This window comes from Cryptomeria japonica, chromosome 11 (assembly GCF_030272615.1).
Source record: "Cryptomeria japonica chromosome 11, Sugi_1.0, whole genome shotgun sequence".
In the NCBI taxonomy this organism is placed as follows: Eukaryota; Viridiplantae; Streptophyta; class Pinopsida; order Cupressales; family Cupressaceae; genus Cryptomeria; species Cryptomeria japonica.
In genome coordinates, this window is record NC_081415.1 from 192,484,367 (window position 1) to 192,510,804 (window position 26,438).

At 38.0% G+C, this 26,438-nt stretch overlaps 2 protein-coding genes across 2 annotated transcripts; both read right to left on the reverse strand.

Moving 5' to 3' along the window:
* Positions 1-13,312: 13,312 nt before the first annotated feature.
* LOC131071080 (abscisic acid receptor PYL2-like) lies at positions 13,313-13,684 on the reverse strand. The gene has a single exon (XM_058006781.2). It carries the CDS (start codon positions 13,682-13,684, stop codon positions 13,313-13,315), a length of 372 nt encoding a protein of 123 aa, XP_057862764.2.
* A 9,239-nt stretch (positions 13,685-22,923) lies between these two features.
* On the reverse strand, positions 22,924-26,118 carry LOC131071081 (wall-associated receptor kinase 2-like). Its single transcript, XM_058006782.2, has 3 exons — positions 25,272-26,118; positions 24,985-25,170; positions 22,924-24,113 (listed from the first exon to the last, which is right to left on the reverse strand). The coding sequence occupies exons 1-3, from the start codon at positions 26,116-26,118 to the stop codon at positions 22,924-22,926; spliced, it is 2,223 nt and encodes a 740-aa protein (XP_057862765.2).
* Between the last annotated feature and the right edge of the window lie 320 nt (positions 26,119-26,438).

The window sequence follows — 26,438 nt, forward strand, 5'->3', positions numbered from 1 at the left end:
CAACTCATCGATAAGAGGCTCAATATATACATTCATATCTTTAACTTGGTACTTGCCTAGTGGAATGAACAAAAACATTATATAATTATTATGACCATTTTACTGCAATATTTATAATTAAATGTAGATGACTATTAAATGATAAAATACTTGGAACATTCATTGCCAACATTATGTGCTCCCTCTTTATTGACATCCATGGAGGAATATTATTGTTGATAACAAAAATAGGCCACACTGAGTAAACAAATCTCAACTCTCCAAATGGATTGACACCGTCCGCTGCCAATGAAAGCCTGAGATTACGAGGTTCTTCTTTAAAGTGTGGCCACTTTTCCTCTATGTCCATAAATGCTGAACCATCCGTAGGCATTCGAATAACGTCATCTCGACTTCTATTGCTTGCATGGTAATCCATAAATTGTGCCAAGCTAGTGCACCTGAATAATCGTTGCATATGTGGAATAATGGGAATATAACAAAGAACCTTGCGAGGCACCTTTTTCGTTATTTGATCTGTTCGATATCTACTGATATGACATTCAGGGCATTTTGTTCCAAATTCATGTTGTTTATGATATATAATATGATCATTGGGACAAGCATCTATTGTTTGATACTCCATTCCAATATCTTTCATAATGGCAGATAATTCTTAGTATGAGCGAGGTAGAATATTTGATGGTGGTAAGAAAAACTCACCTATCAATCTACAGCAAAAAAAAAAGTTTGAGGTGTTAATATAAAGAATATTAATGGTACATGATTCACCATTTATTAACTGTAATGACATGTATGACACACCTTTACATACATGAGATTGTTATGTTGGATAAACCATTCATAACCTTCAAGTTCACCAACAACCATACAGCAGAGAGAAGAGCTGTTTGGGAGCCTTTGTAAAGGGGCTCATATGCCTTCTCAAGAAGAGGTAAATCATGAACATCAAGGTCATCCTGATCATCATGATCAACTGTGCTAGTACTAAATGTGTCATGGATCAATGTATTTGTACCATCATCTTCAATTGTGTTTTCTGGTGCATGATCGTCATCTTCCATGGGATCATTATCTTCAGCTTCAATATTCACACCTCCATGTTCCTCCACTTTGAAAACCATATTCTCAGGGTTTTGTTGATCCATACCATGCGCTCTAGGGTGCTCCACCTATATAAAATTGATATACATAAATAAACCATGATCATGATCTCATTATCAAGTGATTTCTTATGTATATAAATTGTTAAAATGATATAATGAACAACTTACCAGTGGATGATAATCATGTCCCCCTTCAATGTGACCATGCTACCTACAATGTTTCTTAGCTATTTTGATTAGAAGTCTTCTAGTCTTTAAGTCCTTACAAATTTTGCAGGGACAATAACATTTCCCATCACCTTTTCTTTTCAAGTTAGACCATAATCTAGCAATTGTCTCCTTATTTTGTTCTTCGTTGATATTATTTGACATGGTCTTTCTTCACAGGCAAAAAAATCAGGCTATGAAAACTTCAATGCAAAAGCTTCACAAAAATTGCAAATCGAACCAAAACCATTGAACTTAATAGAGAACGTATTTAATGTAGCTGATTGTGTGAATTTCTGAGCATTGTGTCTACAAATTCTTACTAAAAGTTTGCCTGTTGTAGACTTTCTAAGAGACATTTTTGAGTATTCTAAGCAAAGCATTTATTTTAACATACACTTATTCATCCACATTGCAGGGATAACAATACAAGGCTCACATATTGGTCTAAGAGGATGCCATGGTCTCACAAAGTAACCAAGAACCATATGAAATGATGGTCTTGAATCCACACACAACTAGGGAGGATCCATACGATTATGTATGACTTCCCCTTTGTTTGTTTAATGGGATTAGCTAGCTCCAAGACATAGCCATCAATAATCACTAAGAATGTACAAGTGGATTGTAGCTACCCATACAACAAACACTTACCCCTATCCTCAAATTTTCCCAATGTTTGATTCCTTATATACACTCATCCAAGGTTATCTATGTCAATCTTGGTGAGGAATCACATCACAACAAAGAAGGCAACATTTAAAAATAGCAAGAGTTTCACTAAACTACCAAAGATCATAAATATTGAAAGAAAGAAAAAATAGTAACAATAATAAGTCAAATAAATGTGTTCAATTCCAATAGCAAATCAAACATAGCCACAATAACTACACAATAGAGAAAACTCACAATAGTGATTAAACTAATTCAAACAAGATAAAATAAAATTGTTGGCCCATGCAACAAAGATGAGAGATCATCAATAATTGAAGGAAACTTCACAATATTTAAAAATGCACATTACATAACTATATGACTAGAAATTGTGGCTAAATAGAGTGAAGATTCATCATGACTCCAATAATAGTCCCTCATGTGTGCATTTGTGGCATGAACACAAAAACTCCCACACGGCATGGCCATGTACCTAATGGAGAAGACATGCCTAGGCTACATGCCCAAAAAACATGACTATAATAATAGTCCCTCATGCATGCATTTGTGGCCTGCACACTACAAATCCTAACATATCATGGCAATACACCTCATAGAGAAGACACACCTAGGGCCACATTGCACATAGCAATGTGCCTCACAAAGAAGACATGCATAGGGCACATGCCACATAGCAATGTGTCTTATGGAAAAATATGCATGCATGTCACACACCAAAGCTATATGTATACATCATGAGGCACATTCATATTTTATCAAACACAACCTATTGTATCTAACATGAGTTCCTCTCTACATGTCTGCAAATATTCCAACACTAATCGCTACTAAGAAGGAATAATATAAAATGCATCTTCAAATATTTGTGTGTGTGTGGAATTGTGTCTTTGAACCCAAATCGCTACCATCAACAACATGTAACCATCACCTACACTATATCAAAACATAAGTATGGTGTGACATCATATCTAGTTGCATAATGTCAAAACACATGCAAACATGAAAATCATCATAGCATGACAAAAATCAATCTCCACATGTTGGAACTAAGATATAAATAAGATAATAGGGTAAGAGGAAACCCGTACCAAGAACCACATACCAACTATCGGCAATGCCATCAAGATAAATGTAGGATAGGATACCACTATGAGCCATCCAATGGTCCATTCTATGAGGAGAACTAGGGGATACTATCTTTGAAAGGTGTGGTCAATAGAGATAATCACTACTAATGCCACAATATGTCACCATAGCTTCTTGAGTTTTCCATTCGTCTACTTAACACCACATTTATTGAGTTCCTCAACAACGAGGTTGGTTCTCAATAGGATGCACAAACATGTAAACACACAAGCATGGTTTCATCATACTTGTACAACAATACAAATTCATTTTTCTAGTTAGTTACTTAGTGTAAAAATAACTCCATTACATAACATAGGGCAATAATCACCATAAGTTTTCAAATAAACTGCCCAAACATCAATTGGAGTTACCCTTTCTAAGGTACAAACATAATTTATTTATAACTTCAAAATTAAAATAATCACAATACATCCAAATAAGTTCAATAGTGCATGGAAATAGACAACATGATCCATAATTAAACCCATAAATTACCCTAATTGGATATGCTAATAAAAGGGTGTCTCAAATAATAGAGATTATGTTGGACCTATAATAGAGATCTGGACTTTGTTTCATCATACACAAGCATGGTTTCATCATACTTGTATCCAAATACACCATCCATAGATAGGTACTCAGTACCACAATCTCATGGGTACCTTTTTAGCTGAATTTACCCTATATTTAGGTGAATCTACCCTTGTATCATTCCTTGATCTAGTATGTCATTCCACCAATCAATAATTTTTCCATATTCTTGGGAGAATACACTATCCCTTAGGTGAATATGCCATATCCTTAAATGAATCCTCCTTGTCATCATCCTAAGTCCTCTTTTTGTTAAGTCTTATCCCTTCATCTTTAGGAAAATCCACCTATCATTATGTGAATCTACTTTCTCTTAGGTGAATCTATTTAATCCAATTCACCCACTCTCATAATCACAACCTATTTAATCCTATTCCCCACATTCCCCTCCTCAATAACCTCTGAAAATGGAATCACCAATATCTACCCTAAACCTCATACTACTAATCTCCCTCATTCCCCTCGCATACATATCCTCTCCTCCCTCCTCGGCCCTCACCCTAACTCTGAGGCGCAAACCCAACTCAAACACCACACACAATCCCGATATCCACCCACCCCTGGTTTCCTCGTCCGGTATCTAGTTTCTATCTATCCCCGGGTAATGGTTTACCCGCCTTCCTATTCATGGATTAGCGGTTCCAGCTTCCATCCATATATGGAATGGCAAGTTTCTCGATTTTGGTTGTACAACTATCAAACTATAGGTAGGGTGGGATAGCAATAGTTCCGAGAAGTAATAGTTGGTTGGACACCCGAACCCGAAGACACAACAACCAATTCCAATCATGAGGTAGCATCAAAGCATAATCGAAGGGGGTTTTAATCGCAAAATGGGGTAGCATACACACGGCATGTGAACTGTATGACGGAATACCTCAAAGAGATGTCATTTCATGGAATTTTAAGATCGCAGGATATGCACAAAATGGATTAATTCGAAAAAAAAAACCAGTTGCGAAAAAAAATTAGTTGCCTTCATTGAAAAACAAAGAGTTCTTACCTTGTTTGTGCAGAGATCGCTCCGGCGGGGGGGCAGGGAGGCAAGACGGCTTCAGTTTGCTTTCAAAATGAAAATGCCTTGTGTTTTTTTTTTAAAATAAAATGCCCGAGGTCGTCAGAATTCCGACGAACATGAGTATTTTTTTTAAAAAAAATCAAATTTTCACACAATGCTTCTTGTCCGTCGGAAACCTCCGTCGGAATTTGACCCCAAATGTATTAGTGAGGATTAGGATTCCATCCAAAATCATCCATCCTAATGTGTGTAGTGTGGGGAATGAAGATCCCATGCTAGAGGGGTTGAACTCTCAGGTTGAGTATGAAAGGGAGTGGAAAAACATGGTCTCCTAGCCAAGAAAATGGAACTAACAAAACAACAAGAGCTTATCCTAGCCTAAGGACCTTGGGAAGGTCAGAGAGGGTAAGTCTTGCAGACCCTTGCAGGGTGTGAGGTGTAGAATCATTGGATGGTTCTTGTGTAACTTGGAGGAGATACCTAGACAAGGTAGCACAAACCGGTGAGAGGCAATCCACTCTACATCAAATTGGTATCAAAGCCAATTGATTGAACAAAGTGGTGTATGTCAGACCTAGAGGTAGATTCACAAGCCAACAACATGCCACCAAAGGCAATGAGCCAAGATGCCATCAAGAAGTTGGTCCAAGATATGCTTAGTGAAGCACGGGAGCAAGAAACCAAGAAAGGCAAGGGCAAAGTCACTGAATGGGGTGATGAAACCGATGATGAAGATGCAAATGTGATAGGAGTCATGATAGAAAAATGAGTTGGACAAAGATCATCAGATCTTCTTGGATGCCCTCAAGTCACTCAATAAGACAACATAGAAGGTTTACCTATCTACAGTGGAAGCCTAAATGGAGAAGAGTTATTGGTTTGGATAGAAGCCTTGAACAATCATTTTGAATACAAGGAAGTTGCAGAAGAAAAGAGGGTCAATTTGGCCAAGTCAAGATTGAAGGGATCAACCTTAGTGTGGTGGAATATGATGCAAGAAGAAAGAGAACAAATTGGGAAAAAGAAGATCACCTCTTGGGAGAGGATGAAGATTAGGGTTAAAACTCAATTCCTACCTATAGATTATGAGGTGCAGATGCACATGAAGTTGCAGCATTTGAAACAAAGAGAAATGGATATGAGTACCTATACAGAGGAGTTCAACAAACTTACCCTAAGAGATAGGAAGCAAGAGGAAGAAGTGGAGAAGGTTGCAAGGTACTTAAATGACCTTAGACAAAACATTCAAGATGAGATCAGCATGATAGCACCTGACACAGTCCATAAATGCTTTTAGTTAGCCTTGAGAGCATAAAATAAGATCAAAAAGAAAGGTGAACATAATCAAAGGGGCAGAGGTGGCAAAGGTTACAAAGGAAGAGGCACCTTTGGAAGGGGTTGTAATCCCAGCAAGAATGATGAAGGCAATCAATCGCAGAATGGTGGTGATAATCCTAACAAAGGAGGATAGTTTAGAGGCAACCCTAGAGGGAGAAATAACTATAGAGGCAAATTTGGCAATTCGGGAAGAGGAACCACAGTCTTCATTGGCAAATGCTACCATTGTCATCAAGTGGGGCATACAATGAGTTGATGTCCTGAAAAGACTTCAAGCTCTCATATGGGAGACAAGAGAACTTAGTTGGTGCAAGAGGAGGATTTTCAAAGTGTTACCTTGCCAATCAACAAGGCAGGACCAATCCTAGAAGGAGAGAGCCTGATGCTGAGAAGGACCTTGTTGAAGGTACCACAGTCTAAAGAACCTACTCAAAGGAAAACACTTTTCAAAACCACCTGTAGGTCTCATGGTAATATTTGTAAAGTTATAGTGGCTTCATGGTCTACTGAGAACATTGTAGCAGTTGAGATGGTAGGCAAACTAAAATTGAAAACGCTGCCACATACCACCCCCTATAAGGTATCTTGGTCGAGTAAGGGTTAGCATGTGCTTGTAGATGATTAAGCTTGTGTAGATTTTGAAATAGGAGATTACAAGGATAGTGGGATATGTGACATATTACCCATGGATGCATGTCACTTGCTGTTAGGATGACCTTGGCAATACGATGTCAAAGCCATACATGATGGGGGGAAGAATTCCTATGTTATCACCAAGGAGGGTAGAAAGTTTCAAATGGATCCTTTTGATTGATCAAGGTGAAGAAAGACATGTTGGATCAAGTGTTATGTTTCTCAGTGGGAAAGAGTTCTTCAAATTGTTGAAGCAAGAAGGGAACCAAGGATGTGCTCTTATAGTGAAACCCAAAGAAGAGACAAAGATTGAAACCAAACTGGTGATACTACAAGAGGTGTGGACCTTACTAGACCTGTACAAAGACATAGTTGTCAATAATATTCTGTATGCCTTACCCCTTATGAGATATGTTAACCATCAGATAGACCTTATACCTGGTTCAAATTTGCCAAACAAAGCTGCTTATAAAATGACACCTACTCAAAATGAGGAAATAGAAAAGCAAGTGCAGGAATTGATAGATAAGGGGTTGATAAAGAAGAGTTTAAGTCCATGTGTAGTGCCTACTATTTTGGCACCTAAGAAAGATGGTAAGTGGAGTATGTGCACCGATTCAAGGGCCATCAACAAAATCACAATTAGATACCGGTTTCCAATGCCAAGGATTGAGGATCTAATGGATTACCTCGGTGGAGATTGCTACTTTTCTAAAGTGGATTTGAAATCAAGTTATCATCAAATTAGGATCAGACCTGGTGATGAATGGAAAATAACCTTTGAAACAAATGAGGGGCTCTATGAATGGTTGTTGATGCCCTTTGGGCTCACAAACACACCTAGTACCTTCATGAGACTCATGAATGAGGTTCTTGCAGAATTCATTGGTAAGTTTGTAATTGTTTCTTTTGATGACATTCTAATTTTTAGCAAGTCAAAAGAGGAGAATATCAAACATCTGAATCAAGTTTTGAGGAAGCTACATCAAGAAAAGTTGATGATCAACTTGGATAAATGTGAGTTTTTCAAAAATGAATTGGTGTATCTTGGTTTTGTAGTTTCTCAAGGTTGTTTAAAAATGGATCCATCAAAAGTGAAAGCAATAGTGAATTGGCCTACTCCTAAGTCAATGGGAGATGTAACAAGTTTCCATGGTTTAGCTTCTTTTTATAGGAAACTCATTAGAGGTTTTATCCATGTGTGTGCACCTATCTTGAACAACATCAAAGGTGGGATAAAATGTCAGTTTAAGTGGACTAGTGCAGCAAACAAGGGGTTTGAGTTATTAAAAAAAAAGGTAGCAAAACTTCCTTACCTTAGGCTCCTTGTTTTCAATCATCTCTTTACTATGGAGTGTGATGCCAGCAAGTTGGCTATAGGGGCCGTTTTGAGCCAAGAAGGTCACCTGGTTGCATTTTTCTCTAAGAAGCTCAATGAAGCAAAACAAAAGTATTCTACCTATAATCTAGAGTTATATGCCATGGCGCAAGAACACAAGAAGTGGTTGCATTATTTATTACCTAAAGAGTTCATAGTCTACAAGTTGATAATCATGCACTTGGTTTTTTGAATGGGAAGGAGAAATTGAATCAAAGACACCTCAAGTGGGTTCAGTTTTTGCAGGCCTACACCTTTTCCATCAAACACAAGAAAGGAGTCACCAATAAGGTAGAAGATGCGTTAAATAGAAGGGTTATAACCATTCAAGAAGTACAACTACAAAGTGTGGGGTTAAATGACCTCAAAGACCTCTACCAAGGGAACAAACATTTTGGTGAAGCATATGATGTTTGATCAAATTTTGCTAATGCTTGTCATGTTGCCTATTCTGATTTTATGTTGCAGGAAGGCTTATTGTTTAAAGGACACCTACTTTGCATACCAATATTCTCTATGAGAGACAATATCATCAAGGAGAAGCATCAAGGCAGTCTATGTGGACATTTTGGTCTTGACAAGACCTTATAGCAGGTTGGTAGGTTCTACCATTGGCCTAAACTACAGTCAGATGTTAGGAAGTTTGTGGAGAAATGTGCTATTTGTCAAAAGGCTAAAGGTACCTCTAGCAATGCAGGTTTGTATCAGCCTCTAGCCATACCAACAAGGCCATGGGAGTGTGTGAGTATGGACTTTGTTCTTGGTTTACCTAGAACTCCAAGAGGATATGACAGTGTCTATGTCATAGTGGATAGATTCAACAAGATGAAACACTTTGTGCCTTGCAAATGCACTAATGATGCCTCCCTATATAGAAGGGTTGTTCTTCAAAGAAATTGTAAGGATCCATGGTTTATCTCTTAGCATTGTGAGTGATAGGGATACAAAATTTGTAAGCCACTTTTGGCGAACCTTGTGGAAGAAACTTGGTACTAACCTTTCTTTTCATTTGCATACCATCCACAATTTGATGATCAAACGAAAGTGGTAAACAGGTCCTTGGGTAATCTACTGAGATGTCTCACCAAACAACATGGTCAAGTTTGGGACCTAGTATTGGGACAAGCAGAGTATGCCTACAATGACTCTGTCAATAGAAGCACACGCCCGAGTCCATTTGAGATTGTATATGAATGTCATCCAAGGGGTATTTTGGAACTCAAATATCTCAATGCCATGGATAATAGGAGTGTTCAAGGTGAAAACTTTGCAAAGAATATGAAGGAGATCCATGAACAAGTCAAGAAAACATTGCAGTAGAACAATGAGAAATACAAGACACAAGAAAACAAAACAAGAAGAGAAGTACACTACAAGGTAGGTTATCTCGTTATGGCCTATCTACAAAAAGGAAAGACTTCCTAAGGGACAGCCTATCAAACTATGCATGAAGAAGATTGGACCTCTTAAGGTTGTGCATAAGTTTGGCAACAATGCCTATGAGGTAGAACTACCACCAAACTTGGGTATATCATCAATCTTTAATGTATGTGATTTTTTCCAGTATAAAGGAACTCAGTCAAATGCAAATCAAGAAGAGTCTCTTGCTACTGAAGATGTAGATTGGATACAAGACCTGCCTCCAAGCCAACCAGTGACATTGGAATGCATTTTAGATTCCAAGATTGTCAAAAGGACTAGGAAAGGAGTCTATAGAGACTACCTAATTAACTGGACAGGTCTCCCTGAATCTAAAGCTACATGGAAGTCTGAAGGAGATATACTACAACATGGAACCACTGTTCAAGCCCTATCCACTCAAGGGACTTGAGTTCTTCCTACCCTGGGAGTATGGTGCAGGGGCACTTAGTAATTTTTGTTGAGTTTGTTTCCAGGATGTTGGAATCATGTTTTTAGTTTTGTAGTAAGGCCAAGAGGCCATTAAGTGTGTGCTCAAATGATTTTAAGGGCCCTAAGAGTCTTTGTTTGGCCAATGTTGGCTTGTGAGCTCTTAAGGGTGCCAGGTAGAGCACTTAATAGGATAAATTGTTTGTCAGTAATGTAGGTTGGTTGACGTTGTTTTGAAGTTGTTAAGGTCATATGATTCAATTGAAAATGACTAAGTTTGAGTTTGAGCCAAACTCGCTCACCTATGCAACAAATTGCTCATAACAGCTTTGCAACATTTTCATACACCAACACTTAGTTGGTTGACAAAATTAGTTGTGAGCTTTTGTAACTACTCCAAGGCCAGTATAAGGCTTGGAAAGACCGATGAAAAATAGTTGGTCATTGTTGTTGAAGATCTGAAAGCAAATAAACAATTTTGGTTTCCTATTTGGTGTGTTTTCCTGAATTTTTGCTTCTCTTTGCAAGTTTGTACGACCTGTACGGATAGAGCATCCCAAAACAGGGACATGGATTATTAGTATGGTGTCTTATCTTCATTTTTTTTTTTAATTTGGAGTCTTGAAGTGTTGTTGTTTGTGAATAGACTCCATTTTGTTGCAAGTAGGTCCAAGGGCCCTAAAATTAGTGTTTTGAGAGAAAAATGGCTCCAACCTAACATTCCATGATGGATTTCCTCTCTGAAAACTTTTGGAATGATAGGTTGCATTGTATTCTATGTTTTATTTTTGGTTTTGAGTCAGGGGAAGTCAAAACAGAGATTTTCCACCATACCCTAGGCTTGGCACGTTGAGTTGGCAAGTGTTAGGAATCATGGATAACAGGCCCTAATTGGGTGAATCTGGTGGGTGGAGGTGAAGTATGTTTGGTTTGGAATTCCATATGGAAGCACAGGCCCCAAACTATCATCAATTCACTTAAACAATCGGACCGATGAAGGAGTTTTGATCAATCCCTACTTTTAGGCCTAAAATCTAGGCCTAACTCAACCAGTAAGGATTAGATATGTTAGTGACAGAAAACCACCTCTGGTTTTGCAATATTGTATGTAAACCCCAAAAGGGTGTATGGAATGTAAAATAGTTCATAGGTTTGTTAAGGAGGTTTAACTGGTAAATGCAGAATACCCCGCTGACAGGGCTATTAGAATTAGGTCTCCAGTTAGGCCTAAAAGTGCAGTTTGTTTGTAAAACACCAAACCAGTAGATGTCTAAAGCTCTTGAGTAAGGAATAGATTTGGGAATCCATCCAAAAATCATCCACCCTAATGTGTGTAGTGTGGGGAATGAAGATCATGTGGTAGAGGGGTTGAACTCTTAGGTTGAGTGTGAAAGGGAGTGGAAAAACAAGGTCTCCTAGCCAAGAAAACGGAACTCACAAAACAACAAGAGCTTATCCTAGCCTAAGGACCTTGGGAAGGTCAGAGAGGGTAAGTCTTGAAGACCTTTGGAGAATGTGAGGTGTAGAATCATTGGATAGTTCTTGTATAGATTGGAGGAGATACCTAGACAAGGTAGCACAAACCGGTGAGAGGCAATCCACTCTACATTTAATTGGTATCAGAACCAATTGATTGAACAAAGTGGTGTATGTCAGACCCAGAGGTAGAGTCAGAAGCCAGCAACATGCCACCAAAGGCAATGAGACAAGAGGCCATCAGGAAGTTGGTGGGACCCTCTCACAAACACTCTAGATCTCATTCATGTATGAGATAAACTAGAAGATTGCATTCCTCTCTCCTCTATTACTGCTCTAGCAACCTAGCACTCTGATATTTATTTCAATGTTCTTATACTCTGAAATTTTTATCTTGTGTGAATTCTATAGATGTAACCTTTTCTTTAAAAGAATTATATATCAAAAACATATGTTAAGAAACATGCCATCATCCTTTTCAATTGAACTACAATCTTTAAAAGACTGATTTTCCTGCTTAAATATAATAATAATTGAAAGACAAACGACGTGGTTACCTATAACTCTAGGTATGAGGAGTTGTTTGAGCTCGGCGGCTAGCATCTTGATCCATTTTGAAAGCTATCACCAGAATAATTCTTTGTACATGAACAATTGTAAGAACCAGGAAAATTGGTACATACCCCATCGGCGGATGGTTCAACGCACTGATTCAATTCTTTGAGGCTGCACTCGTCCACATCTATACATTTAAAAGAGTGACGAGAGTCTTCAAAACAAGAAAAATACATCCTACCAGATAAACTTTCTAGATTTCATCATACCTGTGCAACCAGTGCCATTACAGAGTCGATGCATTCCCTTCATATCCCGAGAAAATTTGCATGTGTGGGCTTCCCCCGCTGCAGAGTCAATGCATTCGGCTTCCAAGGCACACAAGTACTTGGTTGTTCCTTTCTCCGTTGAGCAGTTCTCATAGTCGATGCCCCACTGGAGCAGGAGACCGTAATGTCCCCTCGCCAACTAGCCAAAGTCATGCTCAGGAAGGTCCCGAGTAAGTGGATCAAGAATGCTAGAGAAGTTGCACACTCTCGGAAAGTCCTTATACGTAATTCCCCCACCAGTGAAATTTATTGTCCTATGTTTTCCTAGAATACCAACTTCACAACACCCATAGGCATTGTAGTATTTGGATCAAATTGATTAAGTCATGCAGATTCATAGTACCCCTGCCCATCATCAAGTGTAAAAGAACTGATAAAATTAAACGAGCAGAGAAAATCATATAAATAATACAAAACAACAAAAGTAGACACATAACACAGTACACACCAATTAATGGCTACGTCCGCTCTCAAACAGGAAATAACTTTTATTAATCGATGTCCAATTACACATAGTACATCATGTATGGGCTGCACACAGCCATTTATATAAGCATATTCAGATATGAAATGAAGAGTCTAGAGAAGGCGAATAGTCATGTGACCATTGAGCTTCATATTCCCAACAATCTCCCCCGTGAAGACCAACCGGAATAATGATGCACTGTAACAATCCCTGCATCTCCATTGCTAAACTCATATTATGACCAGGCCCATCGAAGATTTTAACTTCACAAGACTTTGCTCACGAACACGTATCAGTGCCTATTACTCTTACTCTTGTGAGCACAAACTTGTATATTAATCCATAATGAAGAGCACCACTTTTTGTTGACTCATGAAATACTCCTTCATCCTCAGACCCCTTATACGCATGCACAATATATTCACTTTTTACTGTGCTCCCCCTTAACAGAAAAACAATCAACTTCACTAGATTCCCAACTACATAAGACTCAAGCACCAGCGTCCATGCGTTGCTACTCGCAATGTCCACAAACTGGTTCATCGTGGTTATCGAATGGTAATTCTATAGCTCGTGCTCATCCACAAGGATGCGATAAATTATAACATGGTGTGTTCGATCAAGAAGCTCCAAGCGCTCAGTATTAGTGGTAGCGGGGATCCATGAAATGAGGCTCACCTCCCTCGCACTACCCACACCGCCATCACCGCACACTATGTTGCAGTTGCGTACAAAGTGCTTATACATTTCTGGCTCATCGAAACGGCTCACCACCGACCACACCAACTCCACCCACTGTGCCACCATCCACGAGCAGTGCTCTGCCGGCACATCGTACGTGTGGTACCACAAAATCACATCCCGCACCACCTCCACATCCCGTGGATTCAAACCGCTGGGAATCGAACTCCACACCCGCGAAACTATCTTCTCCATTAATCATTCAATATTAAGCGACACCTCTGCGATTGCACACAGAACCTTCTGAAGCTTCTCACAAGCAAGACGAGGCCTCAAGCTCACGTGAAGATTTGTAAAAACATCATGCTCGTTGTCTTTTTAAATTTCTTGGTAAAATGATTGAAAAGAACATTGTCAAAATCTTTGCCGCCTCCGTCAGTATCAACGGAAATGCCTCTATTCTTTGTCGCTGCCTCCACCTGTTTAATATCCTTAGCTTCCAATTTTCTCATCAAAGACTCCTCTGCCACAAATTGCAATTCGACAAGAATAACCATGGTTGTTAAAATCTCAATGGCCTTTCCTCCACTAGTTGTCATAGTCATCACTCCATGATCAAGTGCATCACAAGAAAGTCATTTATAATCTACTTTGTTTACTCGAATTAAGCCTCTGTCATTTGCCACAGGTGGCCTGTAATCTTGTCGGTCCCCTGGCATAGGACCCCTTCGACTTCCAAAATCTTCACAGAGACTCTGCACCGTCTCTCCTGACCCAATAGCAGTTGATATTCTTCTGCTGGAGTTGGGCATACCGAGCATCAGATTCTCCCTCGTCTTCTTATAATGTTTTGGGGTTTAAATTATTTTCTCTTCAAATTTTGCAAACTCATTGAACACATCTAACTTTCCAATCTATCCAACTGCTTTGTCAAAATCACTATCCTCATCATCATGGGAGTGCCTCTTCATTTTTGCCAAGGTCATGCCATCTGCAGAGCTCTCCAAAGCCAAAAATAATCTCAGGCTTCTTTGCCTTGCTACCTCACTCTAATCTGCACCCTCGTCATCTTGGGAGTCAACAACATATTCAACTTAGGTCTCTGAAGGCATACATGCTTTCTCCTACAATCTTCTGAGTTCCTCCTCTTCAGCAACAACTTCTTTTCCAGCATCTTTTTGCCCAGAAATTCCAGCATTTATACAGGAACCATCATCAATTCCAACCAAGGCATCGTGGGGCTCAACCTTCACCAAGAAATGCCAATAATTTTCCGGCCATTAACAGTTTCGCCAATACGTGCCAAAGCTGGCTCAAGAGAGGATTAAATAAGAATCCCAACATCCTTCTCTTTAGCTAAATTCTCCTCTTTAATTGAATTATCTTTTTTAATTGAATTCTTCTCTTTAGTTGAATTTCTCTTTTTTCATCCAGCCATCCCACCAATGTACACAATGCTTGAAGCACAGATAAACATGGAACGTAAAATTACCATACAAATTTTGAATTTTACCTTCTCCTTCTTCTTCCATCTCTTCTCAAGCCAACCTAGGCTCTGATACCAATTGATAAAATTAAACGAGCAGAGAAAACCATATGAATAATACAAAACAACAAAAGTAGACACATAACACAGTACACAGTGAATTATAGAGGTTCACCAATTAATTTGGCTACGTCCACTCTCAAGCGGGGAATAACTTCTATTAATTGATATCCAATTATACATAGTACATCATGTATGGGTTGCACACAGTCATTTATATAAACATATTCAGATATGCAATGAAGAGTCTGGAGAAGATGAATGGTCATGTGACCGTTGGGCTTCATATTCCCAACAAGAGCCACTTGATCTGCAACCAATGATTATGAATTTATTGATGGAAGAAATGGTGAAGGGCCCATCTAGAGGTAACTTGAACTGTCATCTATTTCATTACATGACATGAATTTTAGAGAAGTGGAATTTATGATCAGAGAGCCCGTGTAATTGATGTGTGGGATCTCTAAGTCTGTATCCGCACCATTCATAAGAGCACCAAGAAATGGAGCTAACCCCTTGCTAGAATTCCCTTTCTCATTCTCCTTCTCTGTGCATTTGATTTGAAAACTAGGGTACCCACAACTTGGATTGTCTATCCAAAATGGGTAACTCACATTCATCGATCCACACAATTGTGTTGGGTATATGAAGCCCAACGGTCACATGACTGTTTGTCTTCCCCAAACTCTTCATTTCATATCTGATATGTTTATATAACTGGTTGTGTGCAGTCCATACATGATGTATTGTGAATTGATTTTGTTTAATGAATAGTTCCCCTTCTTGAGAGTGGACGTAGGCAATTGCCGAACCACTGTAAATCGTGTGTTGTCTCTTGTTATTTCTTTATTTTGTTTTGTTTTCGTTTTTTTGCTCATTTTTAATCTTTACAATTGGTATCAGAGCTTAGGTGAAGTTAGGTTGAGCAGAGATGGAAAGGTACATAGATAGAGGATTGAAAATTCTCGAGAAGATGTAGAAGTTCGAAGTAAGAAAAAATAGTTGCTGGTATTGTGGCAAGCGAGGACACGTCATAAGAAATTGTTGGTCTTTCAAGAAGGCTGAAAGGCAACCAAATGATGAAGACACCGATTCAGTCATTGAGGAATTTCTTGCAAATTTAGACTCGATGGAGAGTAAAATTGTGCAAGAAAAAGTTAAAACAAAATGTCACGTACATTAGTGGGATGGCTGGAAAAATGAAAAAAATTCGGTTGAAGAAGAGGACGCAAAGGTGAGTAAACTAGAGGCAGATGCAAATAATTTTCTCTTTGACTTCCAAGAGAAACAAGAAGGTAAGTATCTCACAGTCGCTATGGTTCTAGAGGTGTTTGAGCATCCTCGAAAATTTGTTGTTGAATCAGTTGTTGGGTTTACCTCCCAAGACGAGGAGGATGCAGTCTGGGTTGTTGCCGAGGAGGAGCAGAGTTATGGCCCTGAGAGGCTTGGCAATGATAGTGAGACTATTTCTATCGAAGGCAACGAGGAAACAAAATACCTTGCTGGAAAATTTGATGGCCAGGACGTGGTAGACAGAGAAGTGGAAGAGAAGAGAGTTAAAACCCCAAAACATAATACGATGACGGGGGAGAATCTGATGGCCTGATATCGTCAATTTTTTACATATAAATATGGCGAAGAGAAAACAACATAAAGATGTCGTGAAAATGAAATCTAGTTATCAGACATCTACGCAGTCCCGGGGAACCGAAAGAGTTGTGTCAAGAATCTTTAAGGATTCGATTACGAGACCTCTGTGGAGGAAATCTGGAGAGGTGGCCATGGTCGTGGTGCAACGTGGTGAAAGGCGTGACAGAGGCAAGTTTGAAAAGGAGGTTGCCCTGCTGGCAGTAGAGATAGCCACCGACACGGGGGATAACAAAGTTGCAAGGGAAGATGAATCGAACGATCACCTTGCTAGTGAAGATGAAGCCAAAGATGATTTTCGCGTGAATTTGGCAGTGGAGACCATGGAAGGCGAAAATCCTATATTTTTAACAAAAGCGGTGGGACAGAGGAAAACACCCTCTTTGGTTGCTTACACAAAAAACGAGAACAAGTTAGGCAGATTGCCAAACGCCAAGATGTTGTGAACCCCGAGAATACCTTATTTTCGGTAAAGAGGTTTATTGGGCTTGCGGAGGTTGAAAACCACAAGGGTCATGGATTTGAAATTAGAGAGCCCGAGTATGAAGATTTTGTGGTCGTTAAACCTGTTGAGGAATGAGATAAGTCTGTGGCGAGTGATTTGTGTGTGGGGCAAACAGCTCAAGACACCATATCTCCTTGGTGTGGGGACAATCCACTGGTGACGGAGCAGTACAGGTTGGAGCTCGTGAAGCGGGAGGACGAAGATAATTCAGAAGATGAGGAGGCACAGAATCGGGTTGTTTCGTTCATGGAAACTGAAGAGACAAAGCCTGCTTTGGAGCTCGGAGAAGCAACTGAAGCTAAAAAGCGAGAAGAAAGCTTGAAGAAATCGTTAGGTGTTGAGAAACAGTGCGTTTCTGATCTGGAGAAGGCTTTACATGAGATGCGTTCCGAAGTTGCTCAAATTAAATTTATATCTAAGAGTCTATTGGCACTAGCTCGTGGAATGGCCTGTGAATGGGAGCATTGCGATCTTCCTGTGGGACCAGTGCAGAGTTACTTACAGAACAACATCGTGGACGTCGCAGGCGTTGATTTTGTTGATTTTATGGATGAGAATAATCACCGTAAACTACCCATACGTAGTGACAAGTTGGTCTCAGTGTCTAGAGACAGAGAGGGAGTCTCATGCGTAGAGAATGGCGTAGGTGGTAGTGCCGGGAAGGCTATCGTAGAGGCCCCACAGAGGAATTCTCTAGACAGGAACGGGCGGTTTGCTTCAACAATGGCGACGATGGTGGAGCCTAGCGGATATTCTACCAGAGTTATGCATGGGTTTGAGATTAATCCGCAACAAGGATTTTTGGATAAACTACCTCGTCGTGGAAGTGGGCTAAGAAGGGAGGTGGAGCTTCCGAGTAGGAGTAGCGCTGGCAATAGGTGGCGGTGGAGTGACCATAAAGATTTGGCTCATGCTACTGTGAACTGTTCTGACATGAGAAGGAGAACCCCCTTGCACGTTGTTGTTGCATCTGGAAATTCTCTTACCATCCAAGGCATATTAAAAATCGGCGTTGAGGCAAATGGAATGAAAGATTCGGGGAGAGCGACTGTTTTTTTTTGTGGCTGCTGAATGTGGCCATGCAGATATTTGTGAATTGTTTATACAAGGTGGGGCGGATGTTTTGGCATGTAGCAGGCCTGGGGAGAATCCTGTATCTGGATTTGCACAGAATCCTTTTGTTCCCTCAGTTGGACATTTGTTTTCATCAGCAAATATCCTACCCCAAGGCTTTGCTCCTGTTGGATTTTTATTAGCTGAAAGTGGTGCGGGATGGTCCCTTGGTTTTGCTGACCTTACAGATATTACTGGTTTGGGTAATGTTGCACAACAAAGAGATGATCAGTCAACAACAAAATTTTTGTTTCAAATGCTTTGTCGAAATGAAAGTATTGGTGGAGTTGTGGAACACAGATATGATTTTATTTCTGATTGTGAATCTATAAGTGAGTTTGTGTCTAGAAGAGTTTTTAGCTCCGATTTGGCATGGAGAAGGCTTATCCGAAGTGTGCGTGAACAAGAGTTCGCAAAGTTAAAATCTTGCATACTGAATGAAATGTGAGAATGGAAGTGGAAGCAGGGATGTCGCTGTGTATGGTTGTACCGGTTGGTCTTCACAGGGGAGATTGTTGGGTATATGAAGCCCAACGGTCACATGACTGTTTGTCTTCCCCAGACTCTTCATTTCATATCTGATATGTTTATATAACTGACTGTGTGCAGTCCATACATGATGTATTGTGAATTGATTTTGTTTAATGAATAGTTCCCTTCCTTGAGAGTAGACGTAGGCAATTGTGGAACCACTATAAATCATATGTTGTCTCTTATTATTCTATTTTATTTTTTGTTTATCTGCTCAGTTTTAATCTTTACAAATTGAAGATCACGTTTTGCAACAGCAGATGCCGGTAAACACCACCAAATCAGAAATACAGCACCGACCTCGCAATGCATTTTGTATACTCAGTACATTAAAGGCAAACGCCTACAAAGTTATCGCAACAAAAGAGAACCAATTCGTCTTTTATCAAACTTTTCTTACGTCTTTTTTCAACATACCATTGATTAGGTGTGGACAAAGGAGTCCATTTCTGAGAAACATCCCTGCCCGCGAGTCCAATTATCTTGATGTTACCCTGAATATTCCAATAATATAAAACCTGTCTTGACCGAATCTTTTCGATAATATATTTGCTAACGCAGATGATATCGTTTTGGCTTTCACGATACCGCTGAGAAGTCAGATTAAAAAAAATCATGTGGGGCAAAAGATGAAGCTCAACGTATTTTCTAAGTAAGCAAAAGGTGTCATTTCAAAGGTTTTATACTCCAAATAAAATTGATTCTGATCTTCGTTGTAAACTATGCTCGAATACTATATGATTTTTTATTATAATTTTTTAAAAATAAAATTTTAAATATTGAAATTATTGTAGGTATGGTACATATCTTTTTGTTGTACATGAAATGGTTAGGCTTTGTGGGCCGCGGCTATTCTGGCTCTAAAACGGATCTTTAGTACAGCGTGATTACGATGTGTTAGTCAATCGTATTCATTTATTGCAAAATCGACAGTATAAAATTTGTCCGTACTGTCGTTTTGAAGCCAGAAACCTGATTCTGTTTTTAATATACATCATGATGATTACATGTTCAATACGATATCTAGGCATTTTCTGAATTTACTAAACTTCCCAACAATGTTAAATGATTTTGCATCTTAGATTTTTGTCGACTTTGTTTTAATATTTTATCATCTATATCCAAATGAAACTTCAATTTTCCATTTTTCTACGGTCAAGTGATTCTCTGAATTGATATTAAAATGTAAGGAAGAGTATCATCAGTTGTTCGTTAACAATGCAAAGTATTTGTCTCAAATCTCAGAAACTTCCATTTGCCTGACTCTTCTCACCTCGAACATATACATACATATATATAGTCATGTAATACATATCTGTATTCCACTACTTCATTTTGATTTACTCATCCAAAAGGTAAGAATTTTGCTTCAGCCTGTCAATCCTGCCATGACTAACTGTTCTAATCAAACATCAAATAGTTATTGGTAATTTTATATTTTATTTCTATTTAAAGTGATAAATAATTTGGGTTTTTTTTAAAGGAATCATATTGCGAATCCTCATTATTTAGATCCTTCTATTAAGGAGGATCACACACCCTGCATTGCGAATTCCTTTTCTTAATTCTTATTCTCGTTTTTTTTTGATATTGGAACAAAGATAAAAGCTCACCGTATTTTCTAAATAAGCAATAGAATCATTTTAGAGGCTTTATACTACATATAAATAGTCTCAATTTTTCATTGTAAATTATGCCATATGGTTTTGACTATATTTAAATTCATAGATCTATAGATTTTTTTTAATATATAAAATGGGTATGTAAGATATGTTTTTTCTTTTGTTTAATATTTTAGTAATTTAATATCATAATAGTCAAATTGATATGTTAATTTAATTTTTAATTCATTTTATGAGAATTAATTTTTAATTAAGTTTTGGTTTTTCTTTTATCTTTTTTCATTTTTATTTGTTCTATTTATTTTGTATATTTCTTCACATAACTTTTTTTTTTTTACATGTTTCCATACCTTTGTCTTAATATTGGGCTATATTTCTATGTATCCTTTCCTCATTCCAATATATCACATTCAACCTCCTAAATATATCCTACAAGCATGGGTTTTCATTCCCATATCGTAAGGAACTAACTTGAGTTAAAATTTTAGTATACAAAATTTTAAATTCTTGTCTTTTCTAACTAATGGTAGCCAACTTAGTACATATTTTTGAATCAATTCATTATGTCTTGATATTCAAATACATTTTTTTTTCATGTTTAAAAACTTGATATTCAAATATAAGCATGAGTTTTCATTCCCATATAGTAAGGAACTAACTTGAGTTAAAATTTTAGTATTCAAAATTTTCAATTCTTGTCTTTTCTAACTAATGGTAGCCAACTTAGTACACATTTTTGAATCAATTCAATATGTCTTGATATTCAAATACATTTTTTTTTTCATGTTTAAAAACTTAATATTCAAATACATTTTTTTTTCATGTTTAAAAGTAAGTATATTTTAAAATCTTAAGCATTACAAAGAGAATGATTCTAGAATTGGGTGAATGTTATAATTTTAAGATAAAAAGAAAACCAAGAGCCTTTATTTTTCGATACTAAAATAAACAAACATTGCACTGAATTAATCCTTATTTTTTTACCTTATTTATAATAGTTGGGGGCCTATATTTGCTTATTCGATTTCCAACCATTTGTTTCACATTTATATCTATTATTTAGGTTAAATTTATATTTATTGATATGATTTGATTAATTAGACTAGACTAGACTATTATGAAAATAATTTTTTCTTATATTTAGAGAACCTTGCCAATGTTACACCCCCCATGATCTGACCTTAGGTTTATATATTAATTGATTTAAGCATTTCAAAATTTCACTTTCCAATAATTTTACAATTTTTTACAACTTGACTAGGGTATATGTTCCTAACTTTAATGATAATTTGTTTCAATATATCTTTATTCTATGTCTTGATATTACATCACCTATCTTACTTTCACCATCTCACCTAGCCTTAAAAGGAAAATTTAGGGGTTCATTTCAAATATTATCTTCTACTAATACTCTCATTTATATCATACTGTACATCATTTTTATATCATTTGTCTATCTCTATTAGAGACTATCCTTCAACCTTCAACCTCCTTCCTCATTTTCAACCTTTGATCTCTTTACACCAAATCTTCACCGTTGAATCCTACCACCTTAGCTTTGGCTTTGGAATTTCTATAAATAGCTATCATCTCAACCATGAGAGCACCCCCTTAGGAATCTTAGCATCCTTAGCAGCATTTTCATAGTTTTAGTATCATAGCATAGCGTACCAATAGGATCATTGCATTTTTAGCATATCTATCATGATAATTTAGAATAGAAAACAATAGAATGATTTGAAAGAGTCTTCTAATTAGTTTATTTGTTTTACTCTCTTATAATATTTCATTAAATATGGTGTTTAATATTTGATGTAATGATTTAATACACAAAATTTTACACTACACTAACCATTATTAGAAAATAGAAAAAAAAAATTACTGAAAAAAACTATTTAAAATTAACCAAATTTTCACATTCAAATAGTAATGAAAGAATTATGAAAATGTTATGGAAGATTGAATACAAGATAAAATCATAAAAAAATCTTAGAATATATACATAAAGTTTGAAATAACGCTTTTACAAAATTTGTACACCTATAACTATTCAAAGATTTTAATAAACTGCCACAAAGATGAACTTTCGTCCACTAAATTCTTTCAGGTGCACAAACACAACTGCCTCAAGGACTACTGCACTGTACTCGTGAAAAATCATCTTGACTCCATTGGAAAATAGAATAAAATGTTCAAATCTGCAGGAAACGAATATTTCCCTTCTTTACATGCAATTGAGCACACCACAAAAAGTAGTGATGACAGGAAACTAGCATATGACAATCGCAAAACACCTGCAGGCATATATACCTCATGAAGACAAGAAAAAGTAGGTGGGAAAATGATTTGTTAATCAAACTAAAATAGTAGATTTTGGCCTCTTTAACACAACCAGTAAAATTTTGGGCACTATTAAAAATCAGCACCAGGTTAATAGATCTATATATATATATATATCATTCCATCTCTTAGAAACAAGAAATGAAGAGAGAATTACCATATTTACTCCTTTGATCGTGCATTCCCTTGATCACCGTTCAAACATATCTGACATTTCAATCCGAATCAATGGAGTGGAAGTGTCCTCTAAAGCAATTACTGTAACGGGTGGACAAGTAGCTGCCAAAGTATTATAATTCAGTCTTTCATTTTTTGGATCACCGGAATGCTCCACAAGAGTGACATCTCCAAAAGGTCTCGTCTGTTTTGTGGCGGCTCTAATCCAAGCAAGTTCCTCCACCACCTCTCTCATGGATGGCCTTTCTTTTGGGTTCACTTGCAAACATGCTTTTGCTAACCTTGCCATTTTTTCCATTTGCTCTAGGTTTTCCTCTTTCACTACATTAGCATCTAAAATTTCTCTAAGACGGTTGCCATTAATTGTGGAGAGGAAATGGTCATACAAAGGACACATGGATCCTTGTACAGACAACACAGGTCGTAGACCAGTGAGAAGCTCCACCAAAACTACACCAAAGCTGTAAACGTCACTCTTGTCTGTATACTGGTTGCTCCTCACGAACTCAGGGTCTATATAACCTGGAGTGCCCGATGGAATCATGATGCTGAAATGGGTTTCATCGTAAGGTCGTAGAAGAGAAATACCAAAGTCTGCTACTTTGGGTGTGAATGTGTCGTCTAGCAAAATATTTGAGGATTTTATGTCTCGATGGAAAATGGGCTGTGAGGCTTCACGATGCACGTATGCTACACCCTCTGCAGTCTCTATGGCGATCTGTTGCCTTCTTTCCCAAGTAAAGTTCTTGTCTGATGATTGTAGATGTTGAAAGAGTGTCCCATTTGGCACAAATTCATATACAAGCAATGGAAGTTGAGTACGGAGACAACAACCGATCAATTTCACTACGTTTCTGTGATTGATGTGGGACAAGATCACAATTTCGTTAATGAACTCGGGGGAAAGTGCTTTGGGCTTTTTGATCGCCACATGCATGCCATCTGAGAGAACTCCTTTGTACACTGTGGCAAAGCCGCCTCTTCCTAACTCTATTGAGTAATTGTTGGAGGCTATCTCTAACTCTCTTTCAGAAAACATTCGTAGGCTCTTTCTTCCTCCCATTGATACAATGCGTTCATGCAACTCAACACCCCCATTCTTTATGAAATTCTTATCCCCAGCATATTTCAATTGACGCCTCCTCAGCCACCAAAATGATGCAGCCACTCCAAACGTAATTCCGCTCAATGAAGAAACAAATCCTATCAAATCAGCAAACAACAAAATTTTAATAACTCTATTTTTGTTTATGATTAGAAGGAGTATTTCCATTAAGTTATTATGAGTGTGGAATATAGTTTATCATCAAAGATATTTAGGGGTGGGAGTTTGGATCTAATCAGCATTTTCATCAATCAAATTTAATTAATAAAAACCAATAATCTTTTTATGGCCCTATAGTTTTCAAATTAAATGTCAAGGCTCTCCTTCTAGATTGTGGACAATGGGGTTATTTCGTTCTCTTTTTTCAGTCGTGGGAGAAAATTTTAGGTAGTCTATTATAGTGTTTTTAAGTGATTTGATTATAACAAGTTCACTCATGTCTATCCATATCACATATAAAGAATCAAATAAAAAGAAAAGATGCTGATGGTAGGACCCTTTCACAAACTCTAAGAGAAACTTTTAGGTGATCTATTAGTAATGTTTTTTAAGTGATTTGATTATAACAAGTTCACTCATGCCTACCCATACCACATATAAAAAATCAAATAAAAAGAAAAAATGCTGATGGTGGGACCTTCTCACAAACACTCTAAACCTAGACCTCATTGATGTATGGGATAAACTAGAAGATTATCTTCCTCTCCCAGGTGTTACTGCTCTAGCCACCTAACAGTCCGATATTTATTTCAATGTTCTTATGCTCTGAAAGTTTTATCTTATGTAAACTCTAGATATGACTTTTTCAAAAAAAGAAAAAAAATTATATATCAAAAACATATGTTAAGAAACATACTATAATTCTTTTCAATTGAACTGCAATCTTTAAAAGACTGATTTTTCTGCTAAAATATAATAACAAAAATACTAATATCTAAATAATAATTGGAAGACATACGGCGTGGTTACCTATAACTGCAGGTATGAGGGAGTTGTTTGAGCTCGGCGGCTGGCATCTTGTCCCATTTTGAAAGCCATCGCCAGTATAATCCTTTGTACATGAACAATTGTAAGAACCAGGCAAATCGGTACATAGCCCACCGGCCGATGGTTCAACGCACTGATTCAAATCTCCGAGACTGCACTCGTCCACATCTGTACATTGAAAACAGTGACGATCAGTCTCCAAAACAGGAAAAACACATCATACCAGACAACCTTTCTAGATTTCCAAAGTGTGGAGATCATGTATATACCTGTGCAACCGGTGCTGTTAGAGTAACCAGTCCCTTCGTAGCCCGGAAAACATTTGCATGTGTGGGCGTCCCCTGTTGGAGAGTCGATGCATTCGGCTTCCGTGGCGCACGAGTAATTGGCTGTTCCTTTGACAATTGAGCAATTTCCATGGTCGATGCCCCACTGGAGCAGGAGGCCGTAATGTCCCCTGGCCAACTGGCCAAATTCGTGCTCAGGAAGGTCCCAAGTAAGTGGATCAAGATTGGTAGAGAAGCCGCACACCCCCGGAAAGTCCTTATACTTAATTCCCCCGCCAGTGAAATTTATCGTCCTATGTTTTCCTGGAATACCAGCTTCACAACACCCATAAGCGTTGCAGTATTTTGGATCAAATTGATTAAGACATGCAGATTCACAGTACCCCTGCCCATCATCAAGTGTGAAAGAACCATTTGATCTGCAACCAATGACCACAAATTTGTTGATAGAGGAAATGGTGAAGGGGCCATTTGCAGGTAACTCAAACAGCACAGAAGCATCATCTGTTTCATTACACGACATGGCTTTTAGAGAAGTGGAGTTTATGATCAGAGAGCCCGTGTAATTGATGTGCAGGATCTCTAAGTCCGTATCCGCGCCATTCACAAGAGCACCAAGAAATGGAGCGAACTCCTTGCTAGAATTCCCATTCTCATTCTCCTTCTCCATGCATTTGATCTGAAAACCAGGGTACCCACAACTTGGATCGTCTATCCAAAGTGGGTAACTTACATTCTGCGTTCCACACAATTGAAGATCGCATTTTGCAACAGCAGAGGCGATTAAACACCACCAAATCAGAAATACAGCACCGACCTCCCAATGCATTTTGTATACTAGGTACATTAAAGCCAAACGCCTACAAAGTTGTCCCAACAAAAGAGAACTAATTCGTCTTTTATCAAACTTTTCCTACTTCACTTTTCAACATACCATTGATTAGGTGTGGACAAAGGAGTCCATTTCTGAGAAACATCCCTGACCGCTAGTCCATTTCTGAGAAACATCCCTGCCCGCGAGTCCAATTACCTTGATGTTAACCTGAAAATTCCAATAATATAAAACCTGTCTCGACCGAATCTTTTCTATTAAATATTTACTAACGCGGACGATATCGTTTTGGCTTTCACGATACGGCTGAGAAGTCC

What these genes read in the sequence shown, in the direction of transcription:
- LOC131071080 (XM_058006781.2), bottom strand. Translation starts at nt 13,684, where the DNA reads ATGGAGAAGATAGTTTCGCGGGTGTGGAGTTCGATTCCCAGCGGTTTG.
- LOC131071081 (XM_058006782.2), bottom strand. Translation starts at nt 26,118, where the DNA reads ATGCATTGGGAGGTCGGTGCTGTATTTCTGATTTGGTGGTGTTTAATC. An exon ending in TAACAGCACCGGTTGCACAG is followed by an intron (nt 25,171 to 25,271) that starts GTATATACATGA and finishes TTCAATGTACAG; the next exon opens with ATGTGGACGAGTGCAGTCTC. An exon ending in CCTCATACCTGCAGTTATAG is followed by an intron (nt 24,114 to 24,984) that starts GTAACCACGCCG and finishes CTGATTTGATAG; the next exon opens with GATTTGTTTCTTCATTGAGC.